This window comes from Loxodonta africana, chromosome 25, assembly GCF_030014295.1.
Source record: "Loxodonta africana isolate mLoxAfr1 chromosome 25, mLoxAfr1.hap2, whole genome shotgun sequence".
Classification (NCBI taxonomy): Eukaryota; Metazoa; Chordata; class Mammalia; order Proboscidea; family Elephantidae; genus Loxodonta; species Loxodonta africana.
In genome coordinates this window covers 32,899,244-32,920,810 of record NC_087366.1, presented here as the reverse complement: position 1 = coordinate 32,920,810, position 21,567 = coordinate 32,899,244, and the positions used below count along the sequence as shown (strand labels likewise).

The window sequence follows — 21,567 nt, the reverse complement described above, 5'->3', positions numbered from 1 at the left end:
ACTGGTCCCACTCTGTCTGGAGCAAGGGAGAATGAAGAAAACCAAAGACACAAGGGAAAGATTAGTCCAAAGGACTAAGGGACCACAACTACCACAGCCTCCACCAGACTGAGTCCAGCACAACTAGATGGCACCTGGCTACCACCACCAACTGCTCTGATAGGGATCACAATAGGGGATCTCGGACAGAGCTGGAGAAAATTGTAGAACAAAATTCTAACTCACAAAAAAAGACCAGACCTACTGGTTTGACAAGGACTGGAGAAATCCCAAGAGTATGGCCCCAGAAAACCCTTTTAACTCAGTAATGAAGTCACTCCTGAGGTTCACCCTTCAGCCAAAAAGTAGACAGGCCCATAAAACAAAACGAGACTAAATGGGCACATCAGCCCAGGGGCAAGGACGAGAAGACAAGAGGGGACAGGAAAGCTGATAATGGGGAGCCCAAGATCAAAAAGGGAAGAGTGTTGATGTGTTGTGGGGTTGGCAACCAATGTCACAAAACAATATGTGTATTAGTTGTTTAATGGAAAACTAATTTGCTCGATAAAACTTCATCTAAAGCACAATAAAAAATAAGACATTGTACCCACTACTAGCACAACTTCCTGCAAACACCCATTAAAAAACTGTTCCATCCCAAGCCAGCAAGAAAAAAAAAAAAAAAAAGCAAGAAGGTGTGTCCAAATTGCAGATAAGCCCATAATTAGCAAGAGGAGGTGGAGAAAAAAGATTTTTTTGGTCTGGTTTGTTTTTTTGTATTCAGCAGCGTGTTTAACCCTGGCACTGTCAGGTTTTATCATGAACAATGAACCGTGACAACACTCCCTGTGATTCTTGCAGAAACAGGTGCTATGTTCCAGGACCAGGAAGGCAAAGCACAGCTATCACATACCCCGAGAGGTACACCGACATGGAGGAGGCACAGAGACACAGCCACCAAGAGGAGACACTGAGACAATACTGGAAGAAACAAACCACTTCACTGTGCTTCTACTTCCAGAGCTCTAAAGTCTCACAAAGCCCTTGCTTCCACACCCAGACAGGAGAAGGGACTGGGGTGGCAAGGCATCACGCTGAACATGCTGCATGCTGCAAATCAAAGGGAAGTGCGTCTGACGCAGATAAACCAGCAGGGTCTGCACACAAAGCTCAAATCTAAAGTGCCACATGGCCCACATGTACCCTCAGCACACATGACAAATGCCAGCACATAAACCTGCAAACACAAACGGGGAGGAGCTAAAAGTCACCACTGGCTAGGACGTCTGCCCTTAACGGACAGAAGCATCAATTCTCCTGTAAACAGAAAAAGAAGCTAAGACAATACAACCAAGTTAAATAAATGACATTTTGTATATATTCTCTGTATAGGATGCATTTGTTTTAATGTATAGTTCATCTCCCAATTTTTAAGTTTTACTTGAAGTAAAAGGAGACAGACAGGCAAGCACCCGCCTGAAAATAATGCTGAAAGTGTACAATTTCAGTAATACGATGCTCATTTCCTACCAGCCTAATTTTTGGATACAACAGTAGAAAGCTTCCCTTATGCTTCCCAGAGTGGGGCCTTCTCCAGGTTCCTTTCCTAGTTGTCACTGAAATGCCATTTCCCACGAATTTCCAGAATTTAGAAACTTTCTAGTGAAGGTATGTCTCCACAACTTCTACAAAGCCAGGTTTTCCACGTGGAGATAGAAAATGTTCCAGGCCCTCGGGGGACCAGAGACAAAGAAGGGCGGCTAGAATACATACACGGCAGTTTCTCCCACTGCACAGCTTCACGCCTCCTTGGAAAAAACGGGTAATGGGAATTCCTCCAGCAGGGAGCAGGAATCTGCAATATGCATGGATTCCGTGGTTTGGTTTTAATGGAAGCCTCGCCATCCCAGGCCAAGGGTGCCCTGCAGCACCCCTCAGATAAACAGGCAAGAGAGCTCTGTAGACAGCCAGCAGGAATGACCCATGGTGCGAAGTGCCGGGGTGCAGGGAGGGAAGGAAGCGCATGCGCAGGGGAGCTGCAACCCGAAATCGCATGGATAGTTGCGTTCGTGTCCAGCGCTACTCTTTTTCTGTAAATACTTTTAAGTGATGGCTTAGCTGGAAATGGGTCTCCAAACAGACCCCAATGCAGCCCACTTTTGAAGACAAAAAACAAACGGCTGCCAAGAATAGCATTTCTGTCCCATGGACCCCAAAATGACATACACCTCCTATTTACTCCAGCAGTCCCAACACCATGGAAAGGACCAGATCCTGTTAAATCTTGTTTTCTTCTTCCTACGCTAGATCTGAAAGGGAGTGGAAGGAAGCTGCAGACTTGCCCTGTGCTCAGTCTCATCTATAGTTCTGTGAAGAGAAGGCTTCTAGTGTTAACTTTTAGGTTCCTGGTGGCCACTCAGACTCAGCCCTGAGGGAGGGATGGGAGTGGTCCCAATGAAAGAAAAGTTGTTGGGTTTGATAATTTAGACCTCATCCACGAAGAGCAACCACGGTCAGAAAAGTCTTGCTTGCTAAAGATAGAATTCAGAAAAATAGAGATGATGGTAATTCAGACAAAAGTGGTCTCACTATATAGTATGATTATACTTGGCCTGTGCTGTGATCATTTTCCCTTCAATGCTTCACTGGCTATTGTACTAGAATTTTGTCCTAATGGATATTGGTTGCGACAAGGGATAAAGAAAGGAATTCGGTGCTGGCCACTTGAGAAAGAAGTTCTAAGCAAGCAGGGTAATGCCAGCATTACTTATCATAATCAGTGACCGTCATCAAAATTCTGAATTTCCAAAATTTTGCTCCTACTCGTCACAACTCCACCTTGTTCACCTCAGGAGTGTCCTCACCTCCCAAGCTCACTGCTGGGCACGAGCTAGCAGGGTGATGTGACAGACCACAAACCAAGGCAGGGACAATGAGAGTAGTAACCCTATCGAACATGGTTTCCCACACTCTTTTCTTCTCCCTCCCACGTCCTCCATTCCTCCGGCCACATGACCCAGCCACATGACAGACCATGACCCCTCATTTCCCATCTCTAGGCAGAAGTGTTTCCCTCTGTGGGCCACAGTGGTCTCCTCCTTGCACCTCAGCTGACCACAGACATAGGACAAGCACTAACGAAATGAACCCGATAATTTTGAACCTCTTGGAGAAAGACCTGAAACACATACCAAAAGTATTATTCTTTCTCTCTCAAACCCTTCTCAGCCCTATACAAGAATATATGAAAATATTAACTTTACTTCCCTAGAGAGGGTGGGATGTAAATTAGAACCCTGAGATGGTTTCCCCACAAGGCATTAGCAGGTAAATTTGCCAACACTTTGATAAGATAAAACATGTAACTTTCTATTCTGTGCCAATTGTTGCTTTCACTGGAACACAAAGTCATTTTTATGAGGGAAAGGAGAAAGAAAGAGAAAAAAGCAACAAAAACCAAGGGAGACAAAGTCAGCCTTCTCATTTCTCCTGCCAAACTCACAGGCACCGGCATGCCCCTGCCTGAGACAGAGCATGTTACGCAGCTGCTCCGAGCAGAGGAAAGGGAAAGTTCACACGGACTTTAAAATCTGAGCGTAAAGAAAAATCTCAACAATTCTTAATTTTTTAAATATAACCCTGGGTAAACTAGATGGGAAAGGAAGTATCACTCAAATCCCATTTCAGTAAATCTCATTACAATAAATTCTCCATCTCAAACTTTGACCAAACTTCCCTAATAACTTAACAATCAATTTACAAAAGTTTACTGATCACCTACTACGTGTCAGTCCACGCACTGGGCCCTGCAGTAAGTGATCCATTTCAGACAAAGAAAAAAAACCCACTGCCGTTGAGTCAATTTTGATTCATAGCAACCCTATAGGACAGAAGGGAACCGCCCCATAGGATTTTCAAGGAGCATCTGGTGGATTCAAATTACTGACCTTTTGATTAGCAGCTGTAGCTTGCTGTAGCTCTTAACCACTGCACTGCCAGGGCTCCTTTCAGACAATAGCCAATTTCAAATTTCAAAATTTCAAGACAACCAAAATTTAGATGGTGGCTAGTAATAACAGTGGCTTTTCCATTTCCGTTCCTTCTAGAAAATGCTCTTCCAGTCACTTATCACTCATCCTTCAAGGCCCATCTAAACCACCACCTCTTCCACAGGTCTTTGATCCCTCACCCACCACAACACCTAGCAGAAGTAATTTCTCCCCTTTTGGAACACCTTTTGTCTTTATTTTGGAAACCCTGGTGGCGTAGTGGTTAAATGCTACGGCTGCTAACCAAAGGGTCGGCAGTTCGAATCCACCAGGCGCTCCTCGGAAATTCTATGGGGCAGTTCTACTCTGTCCTATAGGGTCGCTATGAGTCGGAATCGACTCGATGGCACTGGGGTTTGGTTTTGTCTTTATTTTAAGGTACATATTATTTACAGCTTGTATCATCGTTCTGTGTAACTGCACTATCTCCGCTCCTGGATTATAAAAATTCCTTGAGATAAGAGTCTGAGGACGGTATTTGGTGTCTTTTTTAAAACCCTGCATATAGTCTGGTGCCTCAGATTCCATCACTGCTGAAAATCTGGTTCCCGGAGAAGCAGCTTGAGTTTGTTAGAAACGTTGAGTCTCTGGCCCAACCCCAGACCTACTGAAACAGCAGTTGCATTTTCACCAGATATCCAAGTGATTCATGCGTACATTAGTTTGAGAAGTGCTGCTATATACAGTGGGTTCACAATAGATATTTTTTACCTCAGCCAATGTCTACAAGGGCCTTCACCCTCACTCACTCCCATCCTGTATGTTGCAGATGAGCTGAGAAGTTACCACAACCTGCAGCTGGCAAGAATGCCTTCTCCTTGTTCTTACCCTAGCTTGCCTTCATAGCCTCTTTGCATTTAAAAAAAAAAAAAATTTTGTGAAAAAAAAAAAAGTTGCCATCGAGTTGATTCTGACTCGCAGAGACCCCATGTGTGTCAGAGTAGAGCTGTGCTCCATAGGGTTTTCGGTGGCTGATTTGTCAGGAGATTGTCAGGCCTTTCTTCTGAGGCACTCCCTGGCTGGATTCAAACCTCCAAACTTGCAGTTAGCAGCTGAGCTATTAACCATTTGCACCATCCTGTGATTCCTCAGTCACTAAGTCACTCATTAATTCCCTCACAAAACATTTACTTAGTGCCTACCTTGTGCCAGAAACCTCATATGCACATGTCACAAGAACGATTAACGCTCAACACACTGAACCAGGTTTTCAGAGTTGAAATAGAATGAGTTATTGTTAGCTGCCATTGAGTCGGTTCCTACTCATAACAACCTCATGCACAACAGAGTGAAACCTTGTCTGATCGTGCGCCATCCTCACAATCATTGCTAAGTTTGAGCCACTGTGTCAATCCACCTTGTTCAGGGTCTTCCTCTTTTTCACTGACCCTCTATTTTACCAAGCACAATGTCCTTCTCCAGGGATTAGTCCCTCCTGATAACATGTCCAAAGTACATGAGATGAAGTCACACCGTCCTTGCTTCTAAGGAGCATTCTGGCTGTGCTTCCTCCAAGACAGGCTTGTTCCTTCTTCTGACAGACCATGGTATATTCGGTGTTCTTTGCCAATACCGTAATTCAAAGGCACGAGTTCTTCTTCAGACTTCCTTATTCATTGTCCAGCTTTTGTATGCATCTGAGATGGCTGCAAATACCAGGGCTTGGGTCAGACACACCTTATTCCTCAAAGCGACCTCTCTGCTTTTTAACACTTTAAGGAGGTCTTTTGTAGCCGATTTGCCCAAAGCAATATGTCTTTTGATTTCTTAACTGCTGCTTCCATGGGCACTGATTGTGGACCAAGTACAATAAAATGTTTCACAACTCTTTAATATTTTCTCTATTTTTCATGATGCTTTTTGGTGCAATTGTGAGGATTTTTTTTTTTTCTTTATGTTGAGGTGTAACCCATACTGAAGGCTATATCCTTTGATCTTCATCAAACAGAATGACAGTAGTACGTAAGTCAGTGTGTTAAGTGCCCACTAGGGAGTTTTTTTAGGGAGCTTAGCCACTTTTTAAATTCTTCCTGGATTGAGAAGGACTTCGCCTCACCCCCGGGCTGGTTGCTGCACCAGAAGTCTGGGTGCCCATGGATTAAAGCCATAGACCAGTGCTTCTCAAACCTCAACATGCATCAGCATCACTTAGAAAAAAAGGCTTGTTAAAACATAGAACTGCAGGCCTACTCCCAGAACTTCTGATTCAGTAGGCAGTAACATACAAACACAAGGGGAAAAAATACAAAAATGCTAACTAAAGGTGTCTTCATTTCAGCTTCCTTGAGGAGGCATTTTTTTTTTTAATAATTTTTATTGTGCTTTAAGTGAAAGTTTACAAATCAAGTCAGTCTCTCACACAAAAACCCATCACACACTCCCAATTACTCTCCCCCAGCCTGCTCTCTCCCTCCACTCTCTCTTTTCGTGTCCATTTTGCCAGCTTCTAACCCCCTCCACCCTCTCATCTCCCCTCCAGGCAGGACATGCCAACATAGTCTCAAGTGTCCACCTGATCCAAGAAGCTCACTCCTCACCAGCATCCCTCTCCAACCCATTGTCTAGTCCAATCCATGTCTGAAAAGTTGGCTTCGGGAATGGTTCCTGTCCTGGGCCAACAGAAGGTCTGGGGGCCATGACCACTGGGGTCCTTCTAGTCTCAGTCAGACCATTAAGTCTGGTCTTATGAGAATTTGGGGTCTGGATCCCACTGCTCTCCTGCTCCCTCAGGGATTCTCTGTTGTGTTCCCTGTCAGGACAGTCATCGGTTGTAGCCGGGCACCATCTAGTTCTTCTGGTCTCAGGATGGTTCATGCGGCCCTTTCTGTCTCTTGGGCTCCTAATCACCTTGTGTCTTTGGTGTTCTTTATTCTCTTTTGATCCAGGTGGGTTGAGACCAATTGATGCATCTTAGATGGCTGCTTGCTAGCATTTAAGACCCCAGACACCACTCTTCAAAGTGGGATGCAGAGTGTTTTCTTAATAGATTTTATTATGCCAATTGACTTAGATGTCCCCTGAAACCATGGTCCCCAGACCCCTGCCCCTGCTACGCTGGCCTTCGAAGCATCCAGTTTATTCAGGAAACTTCTTTGCGTTTGGTTTAGTCCAGTTGTGCTGACCTCCCCTGTATTGTGTGCTCTCTTTCCCTTCACCTAAAGTAGTTCTTATCTACTATCTAATTAGTGAATACTCCTCTCCTCCCTCCCTCCTCCCCCCTCGTAACCACAAAAGAATGTTTTCTTCTCATTTTAAGCTATTTCTCAAGTTCTTGTAATAGTGGTCTTATACAATATTTGTCCTTTTGCAACTGACTAATTTCACTCAGCATAATGCCTTCCAGGTTCCTCCACGTTATGAAATGTTTCACAGATTCCTCACTGTTCTTTATCGATGGTAGTATTCCACTGTGTGAATATACCATAATTTATTTATCCATTCATCCGTTGATGGGCACCTTGGTTGCTCCCATGTTTTTGCTATTGTAAACAGTGCTGCAATAAACATGGGTGTGCATATATCTGTTCGTGTAAAGGCTCTTATTTCTCTAGCACATATTCCAAGGAGAGGGATTGCTGGATCGTATGGTAGTTCTGTTTCTAACTTTTTAAGGAAGCACCAAATCGATTTCCAAAGTGGTTGTACCATTTTACATTCCCACCAGCAGTGTAGAAGTGTTCCAATCTCTCCACAGCCAAGGAGGCATATTTTATCTTACCCCGTTCCCTTAGGTGTTCAGGGATGTTTGGAGAAAAGATGAAAGAAGTAAAGTCTGTGTTTAATGAAGCCCGTTGAGAGAACAAAGTCCAGAAAGGTCACTAGGTCTTCCACAGAAAAAAAGGGCCTTGTTTCCCACCTGTGTCTATGACTATAGCAAAGCCAGGTCTTCGATCGTTAAAGGTGGAGGGACCATGACTTGACCCATGTCAGAGAAAACAAATCTGTGAAATAGTACAGAGCTTCAAAACTCCCTTTAATTGTCTTTCACAGACGAAAGTCAGGGTGTGAACCCCGGTTCAAGAAATAGCTCATTTACAGTCTGTCGAGAGCTGTGACCTGGCTGCAACAATCAACACAGGAACTGGGGGGATAATTTTCCTTGCCTCAGACTTGCCTCCTGTCTCTACACACAGCCATCCTCCAGCTAGCATCATTATGAAATCAAGACAGCCTGGGGGAAGAGTGTGGGAGAGTTTAAAGAGTACCACCTTCTTCCTCAAATTCCTCTTCCTTCCTCCCACTCCCCCTGTCATGTTCTAAACCCAACCTGAATGGTATCTATAATGAGAACACTCGACAGCATTAAAAAAAAAAAAAAAAAAATCCATTGCTGTTGAGTCAATTCTGACTCATAGCGACTCTATAAAAAAAAATCAAAAACCAAACCCAGTGCCATCGAGTAGATTCTGACTCATAGCAACCCTATAGGACTGAGTAGAATTGCCCCGTAGAGTTTCCAAGGAGCACCTGGCAGATCTGAACTGCCAACCCTTTGGTTAGCTGCTGTAGCACTTACCTACTACGCCACTAGGGTTTCCTATAGGATAGAGTAAAACTGCCCCATAGGGTTTCCAAGGAGCACTTGGTGGATTTGAACTGCTGGCCTTTTGGTTAGCAGCCAAACCCTTAACCACTACACCACCAGGCGCATATCTTAGAATAGGATTTTCAGCCTGCTTTTGGAGATGGCTCACCTGTTTCCTATAGTGCTTCAATTCCAATGGTCTGTAATATACTCATTGGGAATGCCAGAATATAGGTGAATAAGGTTGACGGCCCATGCCTCACAGGTAACCGACTTGCAGAAAAAACTTTACCTTAAATCTACAATCTATTTCCCGACCAATACTGGGTATGCTAAACTTGGTTATCACCTGGAGAATCTGTCAAGATCATCAATGGCTAGGGGAACCTGGAAGTCATTTTAAGCCCTCTCTTCTCTTCACCCAGTAGATTTGGGTAAGAAATCTTGCAGTCATCATCCAAAGTCCTTAATTCAGATTTTTCCCAGGCCAACCATAACTGCAATCCCTACCTCCCTCTGATTCCACCTGTCCTGTATCCATTCAGCCACCATGTCAGCCCTCATACACTTCTGGCCCCCAACTCCTATTCTGGTGCCTCATTTTAATATTTTTGCTTTCCTCTGACCATCTCCTCTATCTTCTGATCTCAGGTGGTAACTTCTCCTTTCTATCTTGGAAATTCTGGGCCAACTTCCAGGGAATTTGATGTATCTGACCCCTTTGGCACAGCCTAGCATCTCTTGAACTTGTTCCATTTCCTAACACTGGTCCTAGAGAGTAGGAAGTCAGAAAGCCCCATGAAGGATTCAGTTTATAAGCATTATAGGGAAGATGCCATGTCCCCCTTACTTTCCTATTACTTGTCACATTGTCTAGCATATAATAAGTGTTCAACAAATACTTTTGATGAATGGGTGAATTATGGCAGGTAGATAACAAGTTTATATAAGTTTTATTGTGCAGCATTCCAAGTGTTTCTGGACAATTGATAGTTATAACCCAAAGGATGAATGTTTGTAAAGTGCTTTGAAATCCACAAAATAAATTGCTGTAAAATAGGCAGCTGTTACTGAGTGGAGACCACCAGAGAAGCAGGCCACACAATTTATGAGTAAGGTGGGAAAGAGAAATGGGTCATTATGGAAAATAGAAGAAATAATAAATGAAAAAAATTAAAACTCACCTTTATCATAATCATCATCCTCAACTGCTTTGTCTTGAAGTTTCTGAAGCTTTAATCTTAAGGATTTTATCTATGTTGATTTGAGAAGGAAAAATGAAAACCAAATTACAATAGCATTCAAGCACACTTATTTTGCTAAAGCTAAGGAGAGTTAGAAACTATTTCAAAACAGAACTTCATTCTTCTTGAAAAGAAAAAAAAAATGTACATTTTTTCCAGTACCAGATACATCAAGTTCTCAAAAAAAAAAAAAAGGTTAGGTAAAGAAAATGTACAATTTGAGCATAAAATCCCCAGAAAGAATCCGAATGTTATTTTAAACAAAAGCATCATACTATGCCCTTATCTGCATGAAGAAATGCATAATGAGAAAGAATACAAACTTCCTGACCAAATGGTCTCTGTTCTAAAAATCCCATTCGAGTCATGAAGGTAAACACACCAAAGCTGCAAGAGGAACCAGAAGAAGAACAGCATGAACTTAAACTCAGCTGGCCGTTCTGAAGCCTCGGTGGGAATGACTGGGCAGACTTCACAAACCCTTTCCAAAAAGTCCTAAGGTTTGTATATTTTCCATTATAAAAAAGGGTATTTGTCTTATTTAACCTGCACATAGAGTCAATGATCCAATCGCTTGTCTGAGTATTACCAATATGTTCATCTGTAATTATTTTTCTTTTTAACAGGAGGCCCCAGGACTTCCTGAAGATGGATTCTTGGCCTGGTTATCAACAAATGGATTTGGGCTTGCTCCCTGAAAAACACCTTCCCTCCCATTCTGTGCCTGGCTTACACCTACTCTTCCTTCAACACTTAGCTCAGGTGTCACCTCCTCTAGTCTGTGTTAAATATCCTGTCTCTATACTGCCATTGTGTCTTGTACTTGCTTCTATTCATGTGATTCATTCAATAAATATTTATTCAGTGCCTCTTATATGTCAGGTACTGTTTGAGGTGCTGAGGGTACAGCACGAAATTCTTTTTCTCCTAGGCTTACATTCTAGTGTGGCAATACAAAAAACAAATATAATAAATATGTTTTATGGTGTCTTAGAAGGTGATTAGTGCTATGAAAAAAGAAAAAAATAGAACAGGGTAAGGGGGATCAGGAATGCTAGAAAAGGGTGGGTGTTGCAATTTTAAATAAGATCTCACTGAGAAGGTAATGTTTGAGCAAAGATTTAAAACTGGTAAAGGAGTCAACCATGAGGCTGTCTGGGAGAAAACATTCAAATAGAGGGAAGAGCCCATGCAAAGGCTCTGACATTGCAAAATAATAGCAAGAAGGCCACTGTGGCTGGAGTGGTTGATTGAGGGAGAAATCACAGAAGATGAAGTGAGGGAGGTAATGGGGAATACATCATGAAGACCATTTAAAAGTCCTGTTGTTGTTCTGAGGGCCATACAGAGCCATTGGGGGGTTGGAGCAATAGAATGTCATGATCTGATTTATGTTTTAACAGTTTCATTCAGGCTGTTGTATTGAGAATAGACTGTGAGGGGGCAAGAATGGAAGCAGGCAGGTCAGTTAGGCGGTGATGGAAATAGTCCAGGAAGGAGATAATGGTAGCTTGGATTGTAGCGATAGCAGTAAAGATGGGGAGAAGTAGTTCGACTCTGGATATATTCAGAAGATGGTTGGTTGAAGATACAACCAACAGGATTTGCTAATAAATCATATGTGGGGTGTGAGGGTAAGAGTAGTCAAGGATAATACCAAGGTTTTTGGTCTGAACCACTGGAAGAATGGAGTTACACGTAATTATCACCCCATGTTATGTCTACCTTTTTGTTTTCTTTCATCTGTTTACTCCATTCAACCTTGAGCATCTCGAGGTCAAGAACTATTTTATACCTGTGTAGTAATTTTTTTTTTTTTAGTAGAAAATGCTAGCGTGCACCCTTGTTTGGTCTCTACTCTTTCTGGGCTTGTAGAAGGATTACACATCCTTTCTCCCCTTGTTCTGGTTAATGGGATATGAGTAGAAGTGATATGGGTCACTTCTGGGCTGAAGCATTTAATTGTTCTTATAAGATCCTCCAGCGTTCTCTTCCCCTGTCTCAATCACTGAGTGACCAATATGTCCAGATGGCACAGGCTGGGTTCCTGAGCAACTCTGTGGAGCAGAGTCCCCAGCAATCTAGTGGAACTTGAAACATAAACAAGAAATGCAACTTGATATTTTGTTGCTATTTGTTACTAGATTATCCTAACACAATCTCCAAAGCCTATCACAAGGCATAGTACTAGCAGTAAATTCTTTCTGAATGGTAATCATGTTAACCCCTTTGTCTTTGAATTATTCCATATTCCAACTGTGAATTTTACCAGTAACTTAGTCCTATACATTAGCGATAGCAGAAAGCCTATTTAAGTGATTTCATTGCCATTTGAAGCTACAGCATTACCATCACCATGTTCAAATTGTGATAATATTAAACACTTAATAGAGCTAAATGAAGCAAAAGAGCTACAGAAAAGGTCAAAGAAAAATTCCTTTAGAGCCAATGCTCACCCCACCCTTCTCCCCCCTCCACTTTTCCTTGTAAGGCCCTTAATTGACTACCCTGGGGCATGTCTGAATGTCCATCTTTGCTGGAAGCACAAGCTCAGATGGGCATTTTCTATCCAATGACAGGCAATGTCTTTCCTTCTTCTCCAGCTTCCACAACCTGAGGTGGGCCCTCCCCACCTCCCTCATCTCCACACCTAGTTAGCATTTCCTTTTATCTCAGACTTCTCACCCGCACCCAACCCCTGGCACTGTCCCTAAGTAGTTACTTGTAAAATACACATATTGTAAAACGAGTTGAATATTTAAAAGCATAAAATACACAAATCATAAAAGGAGATAAATACTAAATTCCTGAGATTTGCATTTCTATTTAAGTAGCAGGCAAAGGAGGTTAAGAAATTAGAATACAATCTTTAAAAGGCCACAGAACAGCAGAATCCCAGTCTTTGGAAGGACGCTTTTGAAGGGCTCCTCCTCACCCTTACAGGCCTCACTAGTAGCCCTGATAAGCAGCCTGAGGCCTCTGTGTGGACACGGTGGAAAATCAGGACAGCCCCACACAGCCTGCCCCTTCATGGACTCAGCTGTCAGGAGTTTCCTTCTCATATTGGAACAAATTCTGTCTTCCTACCGTTCTTTCTGTCACTTGCACTACACTGAATAAAGTGCATTTCTCTTCCACAGGACAGACATTCCAATAATTGAAGCCTGTGATCATGTTTTCTCTTGTTCAGGTGGTCCATTATCATAGACAAAGATACTTAAACTCCAGATAAACTGTCTAGAACCTAACATTTGAGACAAAATACAAGTTTAATGTGAACTGTGGGGAAAAAACCAGAAAACCAAACCCACTGCCATCAATTTCAACCCACAGTGACCCTATATGTCAGAGTAGAACTGCCCTATAGAGTTTTCAAGGCTGTAAGTCTTTACGGAAGCAGACTGCCACATCTTTCTCCCTAGGAGCACCTGGTAGGTTTGAACTGCTGACCTTTCCATTAGCAGCCAAATGCTTAACCATCAGGGCTCCTTCTGTGGGGAGAAGGCAGAACTTATTTTTCTTTTACTTACACTCTCTTAATCTGAGTTATTTATCTAATGATAATACTGGGGATATTCTGGGTACTCGCTTTGTGCCAGACACTGAAGCCCATTATGTCCATTAATACGTTTAATCCTCACAACAATCTAATGAGGTAGGAACTGTTGCTGTCACCATTTTTTTTTTTTAATGAGGAACAAGAGGCACAGAAGGATGAAGCAAATGTCCTAACAGCACACAGCTGGGCAGGGAACTCAAGCTACCATCCAGGTGGTCACACTGGCCCCAGCCTCAGGGCTCTGTGGGATGGCACACGCCGCCCGCGGTGCCTGTGTGGCAGGACTGACAGCTAGAACTCTGGGAGGTGGGAAATGCGTGCACGGTCATATACCAACCACACAAAGCCCACACCAGCAGCAACCCTGCCCCTCTTCCTGCAGGTTGAAAGGGCTCCTTTAACCCCCGAGAGTAACTTCCTAGTGGTCTATAACCAATTATCCATTTTTAAAAGCAAGCTGCATTTGAACAAATAAGGGGTAAGGAAGGGATTCAGGGTTGGCTCTGCTTCTTTTTCAAACCAAATGTAAATGAAATCCAAAAGGTGAGTCAAGATGGCTTTCCATAACCACAGCCCCCGGAAATATCAGAGAGCTGGCACGGTGAATTCCTGGCACTTCTGGGCCCCAAAGATGCCTGTCTGCTCAGGCTTTGTTCTCAGAAATGATGGGACCTACTCTGGTAAGAGGAATTGAGAGAAAGGAAGAAACAATTGGCAGAAGGACTGCCAAAGCAAGTCTCTGTTTTGTGAGGTTACTCAGGAGGGAGAGAAGCTAGTAATTAGAACAGAACTCTAACCTTCGCCTGACTTGAGCCAAAACTCAGATTTCTGAGATGGAGAAATGAAGGTATGTTGCCAAGATTTTTCTTTTAAAGGGCTCTGAAATCAAGTGTCGAAAACTAACACTTAGAGTTGGAAAAATATAATCACACAAACCTCCACTCAGTGCTGTTTGTCCTTTGTATGTCTAGGGCTCAGGTTCTCTTCTTACCACTTGTGCACTCAACCCCAAAATCTGCCAACTACAGGTCTGTGGCCCATCTTAACAAGGTTCATTTTTTCACTAAAAGAATTATTAATCAAGTACCTGCTGAGGGCCAGGAAGTACACTAGGCACCAGGATCCAAAAATGACAAAGAGGGGATTCCTACAATTATGGGGCTATGGGACCCACAAATCTTTATGAAATGTGATGAGTATTATAATAGGGCACGTCCAAAGGGCTATGGGAACAAAATGGAAGGAGGGACGCATTTGGTCTAGAAACCATAAATAAATAAATAAATAACCTGTTTCCATCAAGTCGATTGCAACTCATAGTAACCCCATAGGACAGAGTAGAACTGCCCCATAGGGTTTCCAAGGCTGTAAATCTTTATGGAAGTTGGCTACCGCATCTGTCTCCTATGGAGCGGCTGGTGAGTTTGAACTGCTGACCTTTCTGTTAACAGCTGAGCATTTAATTACTGTGCCACCAAGGCTCCTTATTTGGTCTAGAGGGGGTGGGAAATATCTCGTGAGAAAACGGCATTGTAGCTACACCAAAAGGGATGAGGAGGAATAACCAGGTAGAAAGTATGGTAAGGTCACTGCAGGCTGGGGGAAGACATGCACAAAGGCCCTGGGGCTTGGGCCTTTCTTCCCCTGGCTTCTACAGAAACTGGCATGCAGCCCCAGAGGGTTGGAGCAGGCAGGAGAGAAGGTGCTACAGGCAGGCTGGGGGCAGATTGAGAAAGGTCTTGGTTGTCAGATGTTGTGCTGGATGGAGCAGCAACGAGCCACCAAAGCATTTAAGCCAAGGGATGACACTATCTAACCTGTGTTTCAGGAAGATAATGCTGCTGGCCACCTGGGAGGTGAATTGGAGAGGAGAGAAACTGGAGGAAGGTGAATGTGCCAAGAATCTCTTGCAAAACCCAGGTGAAAGATAAGGAGGACTTGAACTAGGGCAGCGACAGTGGGGCACATTAGCAGCAGAACCGAAAGGACTGAGAAGCTGATGAGATGCAGGGAGGCGGGGAGGAGCAGTGTTGAAGATGACTGGGGCTTCTGGCCAGAGGAACTGGATGGATTCTATGAAAGTCAAATCAGCAAATATTTATCAAGAATGAGGCATTCTAGTACATGGAAAGATAATGAGATCAAGTTTGGACATGTTTAATGCAAGGATTTCACACATCTTACTCTCTACCCTGGCTTCATTCTCCCCCTGAGTGATAAATCAGATGGCCAGACTGAGGTCCTGAAGGCTGGAACAGGGCAAAGAATATCAGGTCACAGGTAAAGAATGGAAAGTGAATGAGATGGGATTTCCGGAAATTAACATAAACTTTCACATTTTCAGATACTTCTACTAAATACTTGATAAGTGGGTATTCTACTTTCCTGCCCAACATGTCCACTTACACCTATATGTGCGTGCACACACACACATATACACACTCACACACACATACAAGCAGCATACACACATCACACATACACAGTTCACACACCTCACACATAGCACAGACATACACCACACATTACACACCAAACAAACATACCACACACACATACAAGTAACCACACAGCGCACACACATACACAAACCACACTCACACATACACACTCCACATACACACACATACAAATGTACACACACATTACACATATGCACACCACATACATAGCATACACAAAACTCACACATATACATACATACACTCACACAGATCCCACACACACACATACATAGCACATACAATTCACACACACATATAGAGACATGCACACACACACACAGAGCACACACACAACTCACACATACATGCACACACACTCCCGGAGTAAAATGCTATCTTTCAATAGGATATGCCCCACAGCCCAACAGGTGACCCACAAAGTCTTTCTACCTGGGTTATTGTGGGAACTTTTTAGTTTGGAACCACCTTGCCTACTCCCAGCTCCTCTGACCTCTCAGACAACTGGGTGGAAAACAACACTATAATGCCAGAGCTTACATTTATACAGTTCTTTCTAACTTCCAAAGCACCTACATGCTCATTTGAGCCTCAGAACAACCCTATGAGGTATCGTTATCTCCATTTTCTAAATAAGGAAACTGAGGGTCAGAGAGGACACCAAGCATCCTGACTCTATCTGAAGGACTTCCGCAGCAACAAGAGGGAATACTGAGGAGAGTATAGACAAAGGTTAGAGTGTTCCCCAATGCAGGGCATCCTTATTTCATATCCAGCCCTGGTGGGGCAGTGGTAAAGCATTTGGCTACTAACTGAAAGGTTGGCGGTTCGAATCCACCAGCCACTCCTTGGAAACCCTATGAAGTAGTTCTACTCTGTCCTATAGGGTCTCTATGAATCAGAATCGACTCAACGGCAAGGGGTTTGGTTTTTTTCGTTTACCCTCTTCCAAACATCAGCCAGCTCAGTCTCCCCTGCACCCGGCACCCAGCCCCCAATTCCCTGTTCCAAAGCAGATCTAAGTGGAGCTGACCATGTATCACCTAGGCCAGGGACTGCAGAGGGGCCTACAGCCTAACAGAAAAAACCTGAGCATCTAAGTGACCAAGAGCATAAAATGAGAACAGATCTGTGCTCAAACTAAGAGAGAAGAAACAGAAGCACAGGACCATTTTTTCTGCAGCTGGCCACAAAAGGAGCTGCTCAGCTTCCAGGAGGGAAGTCAGGCCACCTCAGCACCCCGTCATTTCCTGCCCTTTGCCCAGTTCCTGGTCTGAACTTCTGACAGACCTGGGGCCCCAGAGGCCGAGGGGACACTGACCTTGAGTTGCTTCCTGTGGCTCCGCAGGCAGTCGTGCAGGACAGGCTCATACTTCCTGAGCAGGGTGTCCCAGCTGTAAGCATGGCCCAAGATGCTGCCCTCGGAACGAGAGGGGCCAGCCACCAAGGAGGCCAAGGAACAAGACAGGGCAGAGTCCCCGTCCAGCGAGGCAAGGGTCTCCCTCCCTGGCCTGGAGTTGCTCCCTGTGGCCCAGGCACAGTCCTCCAGGCCCTGAGTAGCTTTGGGATGCAGTGGCTGGGAGAGAAGCCCCGGGTCCTCCTCAGGCCTGTCCGTTCTGGTAGCTTTCGTGCTCACCTCCGTGGGGCTCTGGTGAGGACACTCGGCCTCCCTGGGTGGCAGGCAGCCTTCTGCTTCCCCGCGTTCCCCCGCAGAGCCGAGGGAGAGCCTGATGAAGCTGAAGCTCGAGATAAAGGCAGCAGGACAGACAAGAGGGGCTGAGGAGGCTGGGGGGCCACTTCCCTGGCTACAGCTGTTGCTGTCCCCCTGTGGCCGGATGCCCCTTGCTCCTTCATCACAGGCCTTCTCGTGGGCCAGACCCGGGACCTCAGGACTGTCCATGGGTGAAAACTCTTGCTGGCACCCCATGTGCCCAGGGCTATAGGGCCTGATAAGCCTGTCAGGCAGAGTGGGGCCTGCTCTGGACTGAATCCCAAAACACCAGGAGGATCCCCTCCCAGGGCTCAGAGCTAGACCTGTGTGGCCCCCTGAAGACACGGTCAGGCTCCCCAGGGAGAGGCCTCGCCCCTGGCTTGAGTCGAGGCTGTGGAGCCTGGCCCTGGACCCAGAGTGGAGGTGCTCCTCATTGCACACTGCGCCCTGGGCATGGAGCGGTGTGCCCACTGCAGGGGTGAGAAATCCAATCTGAGGCCCGGCTGCAGCTCTCATGTAGCCTGGCCTCCTTGCCAGCCGCTTCTTCAGAAAAGACGCTGCAGGTGGGACGGAATTCTGGCTGCCTAGGAAAATAGAGAAAAGGGCACAGTGAACACTCACACCTCACTGGCTTGGCTGGACTGCATTTGGAGGACATCTCTAAGTCAGGAGGTCAGGGGCTTCAGCATGTCCATCAGCTCGGTGACCATGGGGACACCCAGTATGACAATTCTGATGAGCCCTGTGCTTGCCCAAACAGGTAGAAATAAACACAGCATCTCGGCACTTCCATTTAGCAGAGCAGCTGGCCACACTGAGTTATGCCAACACTTCAGCCACAACCTCTACCTCAGCTGCCCCTCCCAAGCCCACCAACATTCTGTCCTTTGCCTTTTCCTGCTCGTCAGCCCTTTCGTCCCAGAGGGAGCCAGGAAAACACATTCTTTTGAGACCGGAAAGCCAGTGTGCTCCTCAATCGTAGCTACTCCTTGAGCAATCCGGGAGTTTGAATTACCCAAGCTGCCCACGTCCCTGAGTGCCTGACTCATTCTGTGGACCCCAAAGAACTGGTGGGGGCTGTGATCACAGCTCTACATTTTCTGCCTGTGGATTCATCTCACAGTCGATTAAGGGGCCCCTGCCTGACATGTTCTCCAAACCACTGGCTGAGCTACACCCCTGGCTATGGAATAGGAGTAGGAACAATGGCAAATGGTGACACCTTACAGAGGCAATGAGGTGCAGCTGAGAGCACAGAGCTGGCACCACATTGCCTGGTTCAAACCCTGGCTGTGCCAGTTGCTAGCTGTGTGACCTTCAGCAAGTTACTTAACCTCTCTGTGCCTCACTTTCTGTATCAGCAAGATGGAACTATGGGCAGTGCCTCCTTCACAGATGGTTGTGAGAATTAAAGTAAATAAGTTACTATGCATAGACAGCATAGAACAGTGCCTGGCACTTATAATAAATGTTATATAAAGTGCGACTTATTCTTTTTATATTACAGAGTGCCTTACTATTCATAAAGCATTTTCCCTATATTAATTTTATTTCCTCTGGATCAAAACCATACGAATCAACCAGATCAGGAATTATAACTAGTATAGTTAAAGAAACTGAGGCTCAGAAAAGTTGACTTCCCAGAAACCCCTGCAAGCAGCGGAGCCAAAACCAATGCCAAAGTCTCCTGACTCAACTAGTCTGCACAGTGCTCTTAATGCAGGGCCCTGCTGAGTCACAAACGTGATGGAAGGTATAAAAGTAAGATAGGAAGCACTAAACACAGCTGTGGTTATACCACAGCCTGTGACAAGACATGGAAGAAAGCTTTGTTTCATGTCCAGACACCCTCCTTCTGCCCCCACAACGTACTCATTCCTGGAATCTTGGTCATGGTTAAACAGAAAGTGCCAGCACTGAACATCCCAGTGCGTCATGATTGTGGCACACACAAGTCCCCAGGAAGGACACGGTTTTCACTTTCTGGAGGGACAAGCATTACAGCACATACCACCTGTTCCCTGACTTTGAACATTTGAGGACAAGATAGCCCGAGACATAGTCACCCAGGGACCTGCTCTTTGCCAACCAGGGCATGCAGACAGCTGGGACCCAGAAAGGGCTAACACACCCAGTGTACACACTTTCCAGAAGCTGGCTGTGAACGGAGGAATGGAGGCAAGGGCAGTCCGCAAACCAGAAGAGGAAGTCAGGATAGAGCGGGGGAGGGAGACACCTAACAACAACCGTAGGAGATGGGTACCATTCCCACTTCAAAATTAATAAAATTAAAGCTCAGGAACCTTTAATTTGCCCAGAGCCCCCAGAGAGTAGATGACCAGCCTTTCTGATGCCAAAGCGCACGCTTTCTCTTCCTTTTGCCTCTGAGTCCATCCACTGGGGTAATAAAGAGACGGGAAAACAAGAAAGATTCCTTTTTTCTTCGTGACAGAGGCCATGGAAAGGAGGGAGCAGTGGATTGAATATGATGAAAATGTACAGAAGGAATCATTAGGGGGCCAAACAGGGTTGCTATGCTCTCTGATCCAGCGCAACGTCTCTGTCCTTTTTGTCAGGTATCTCATCAGTGGTTAAGAGCTCAAGCTGCTAATCAAAACTTCGGCAGTTCGAATCTACCTGCTACTCCTTGTAAACCCTATGGGGCAGTTCTACTCTGTCCTATAGGGTTGCTATGAGTCAGAATTGACTCAACAGAAATGGGTTTGGGTTTTTTTGTTGTTGTTGTTATCCCATCATTTGGGAACACAATGCTCCCTTGCAGCATTCAGGACCCAGCCAGTAGGGAGAGCCATGGGGGCCGGGGGTGGCGGGGGGAGGAGAGCTGTAGAGCTCAGAAGTCAGGAGAGCGAGACTTAGGAGAGGACAGCTCTCACAACCCTTATAAAACTAGCAAAATATTTTCTAAAGAACCATGAATCCAAAAGGAAGTGCAGAGAACACTAAATTCTGGCTTCAATTACCAAAGGAAAACAATTCAATAATTCCATATCTTGAAAAATGAGTTCAATTACAGCTATATTGTTTTTGGCTTAATAAAAAGACGTTTAACTATTATTTATCAAACTATTAGTCACACATATGACCCTTCAGAAGTTAAAAGAACAATGCTAAGTACAAAATAATTTGTAATTTCTTTTCACATGCCTGCAAGCACTTCAGCCTGAGTACCCTTTTCTAAAACCAAGACTCCAAAATCCCCATGAGCTGGGCCTCGTTGCACAAAGCAGTTCCCTGCTGGCAACATGTTCCTAAGCGCTGCAGGAGCAACAACCTGTGAAGACCAGACCTAAGCAGAGCGTTTATCAAATGTGGGGAGCAGGAGGGGACAGAGGGGCCACACATACAGACAACCCAGCTCCACACCTCCTCTGAGCACTCAGCCATCCAATGTGCCTCCCAGAAGGTGGACCAAGATGCAGCAGCTGCCACACTATTAACTCTAACCCCCAGGAGCCCAGGAGAGGGCAGAGGGTGGAAGAGAGGAGCTGACAGGGCTAGGATCTGGACAGCACTTCTGGACTGATCTAGGATTGTCCTGAAACCTTTAGGCTTTAGGGAGACCCCCAGTTCCCCATAACCAGAGGCCCAGAGGCCTCCCTTTCTCTACTTTTTGAGGAAGCTTAAGACATCCTTGACCAGAAATATATTATCACTTATCACTTATATATGTTACCTGAAATGCTACCTCCTAGATTTGCTCAAAAAGCAAGAATGTGGGAATTCAAAATGGCACAGCCACTTTGCAAGACACAAAGTTAAACCTAAGCTCCAGCAATTCTGCTCCTAGGTATTTACCCAAATGAGTTGTAAACCTATGTCCACAAGAAAACTTGCACACAAATATTTACAGCAGCCTTATTCATCGTTGCCAACAACTGGAAACAACCACGATATCCTTCAATAGGTGAATGGGTAAACAAACTGTGGTATATCCATAAGATGGAATATTATTCAGCGATATAAAGAAATGAGCTATCGAGCCACGAAAAGACATGGACGAAACTTTAGTGCATG

General features: G+C 44.9%; 1 protein-coding gene across 14 annotated transcripts in view; it reads right to left on the bottom strand.

Moving 5' to 3' along the window:
- DISC1 (DISC1 scaffold protein) overlaps nucleotides 1-21,567 on the bottom strand; it is a 419,870-nt gene that overhangs the window by 334,335 nt on the left and 63,968 nt on the right. For all 14 annotated transcript variants that reach the window (XR_010319406.1, XR_010319407.1, XR_010319408.1 and 11 more), the window contains 2 exons: nucleotides 17,143-18,116; nucleotides 9,741-9,810 (listed from right to left, as the gene is read on the bottom strand). Coding sequence is in view for 11 of the 14 variants with exons in the window: in XM_064276660.1 (XP_064132730.1) it covers nucleotides 9,741-9,810; nucleotides 17,143-18,116 (1,044 nt within the window). In the remaining 3 variants the exon portion in view is untranslated. The remainder of the gene's footprint in view (nucleotides 1-9,740; nucleotides 9,811-17,142; nucleotides 18,117-21,567) is intronic.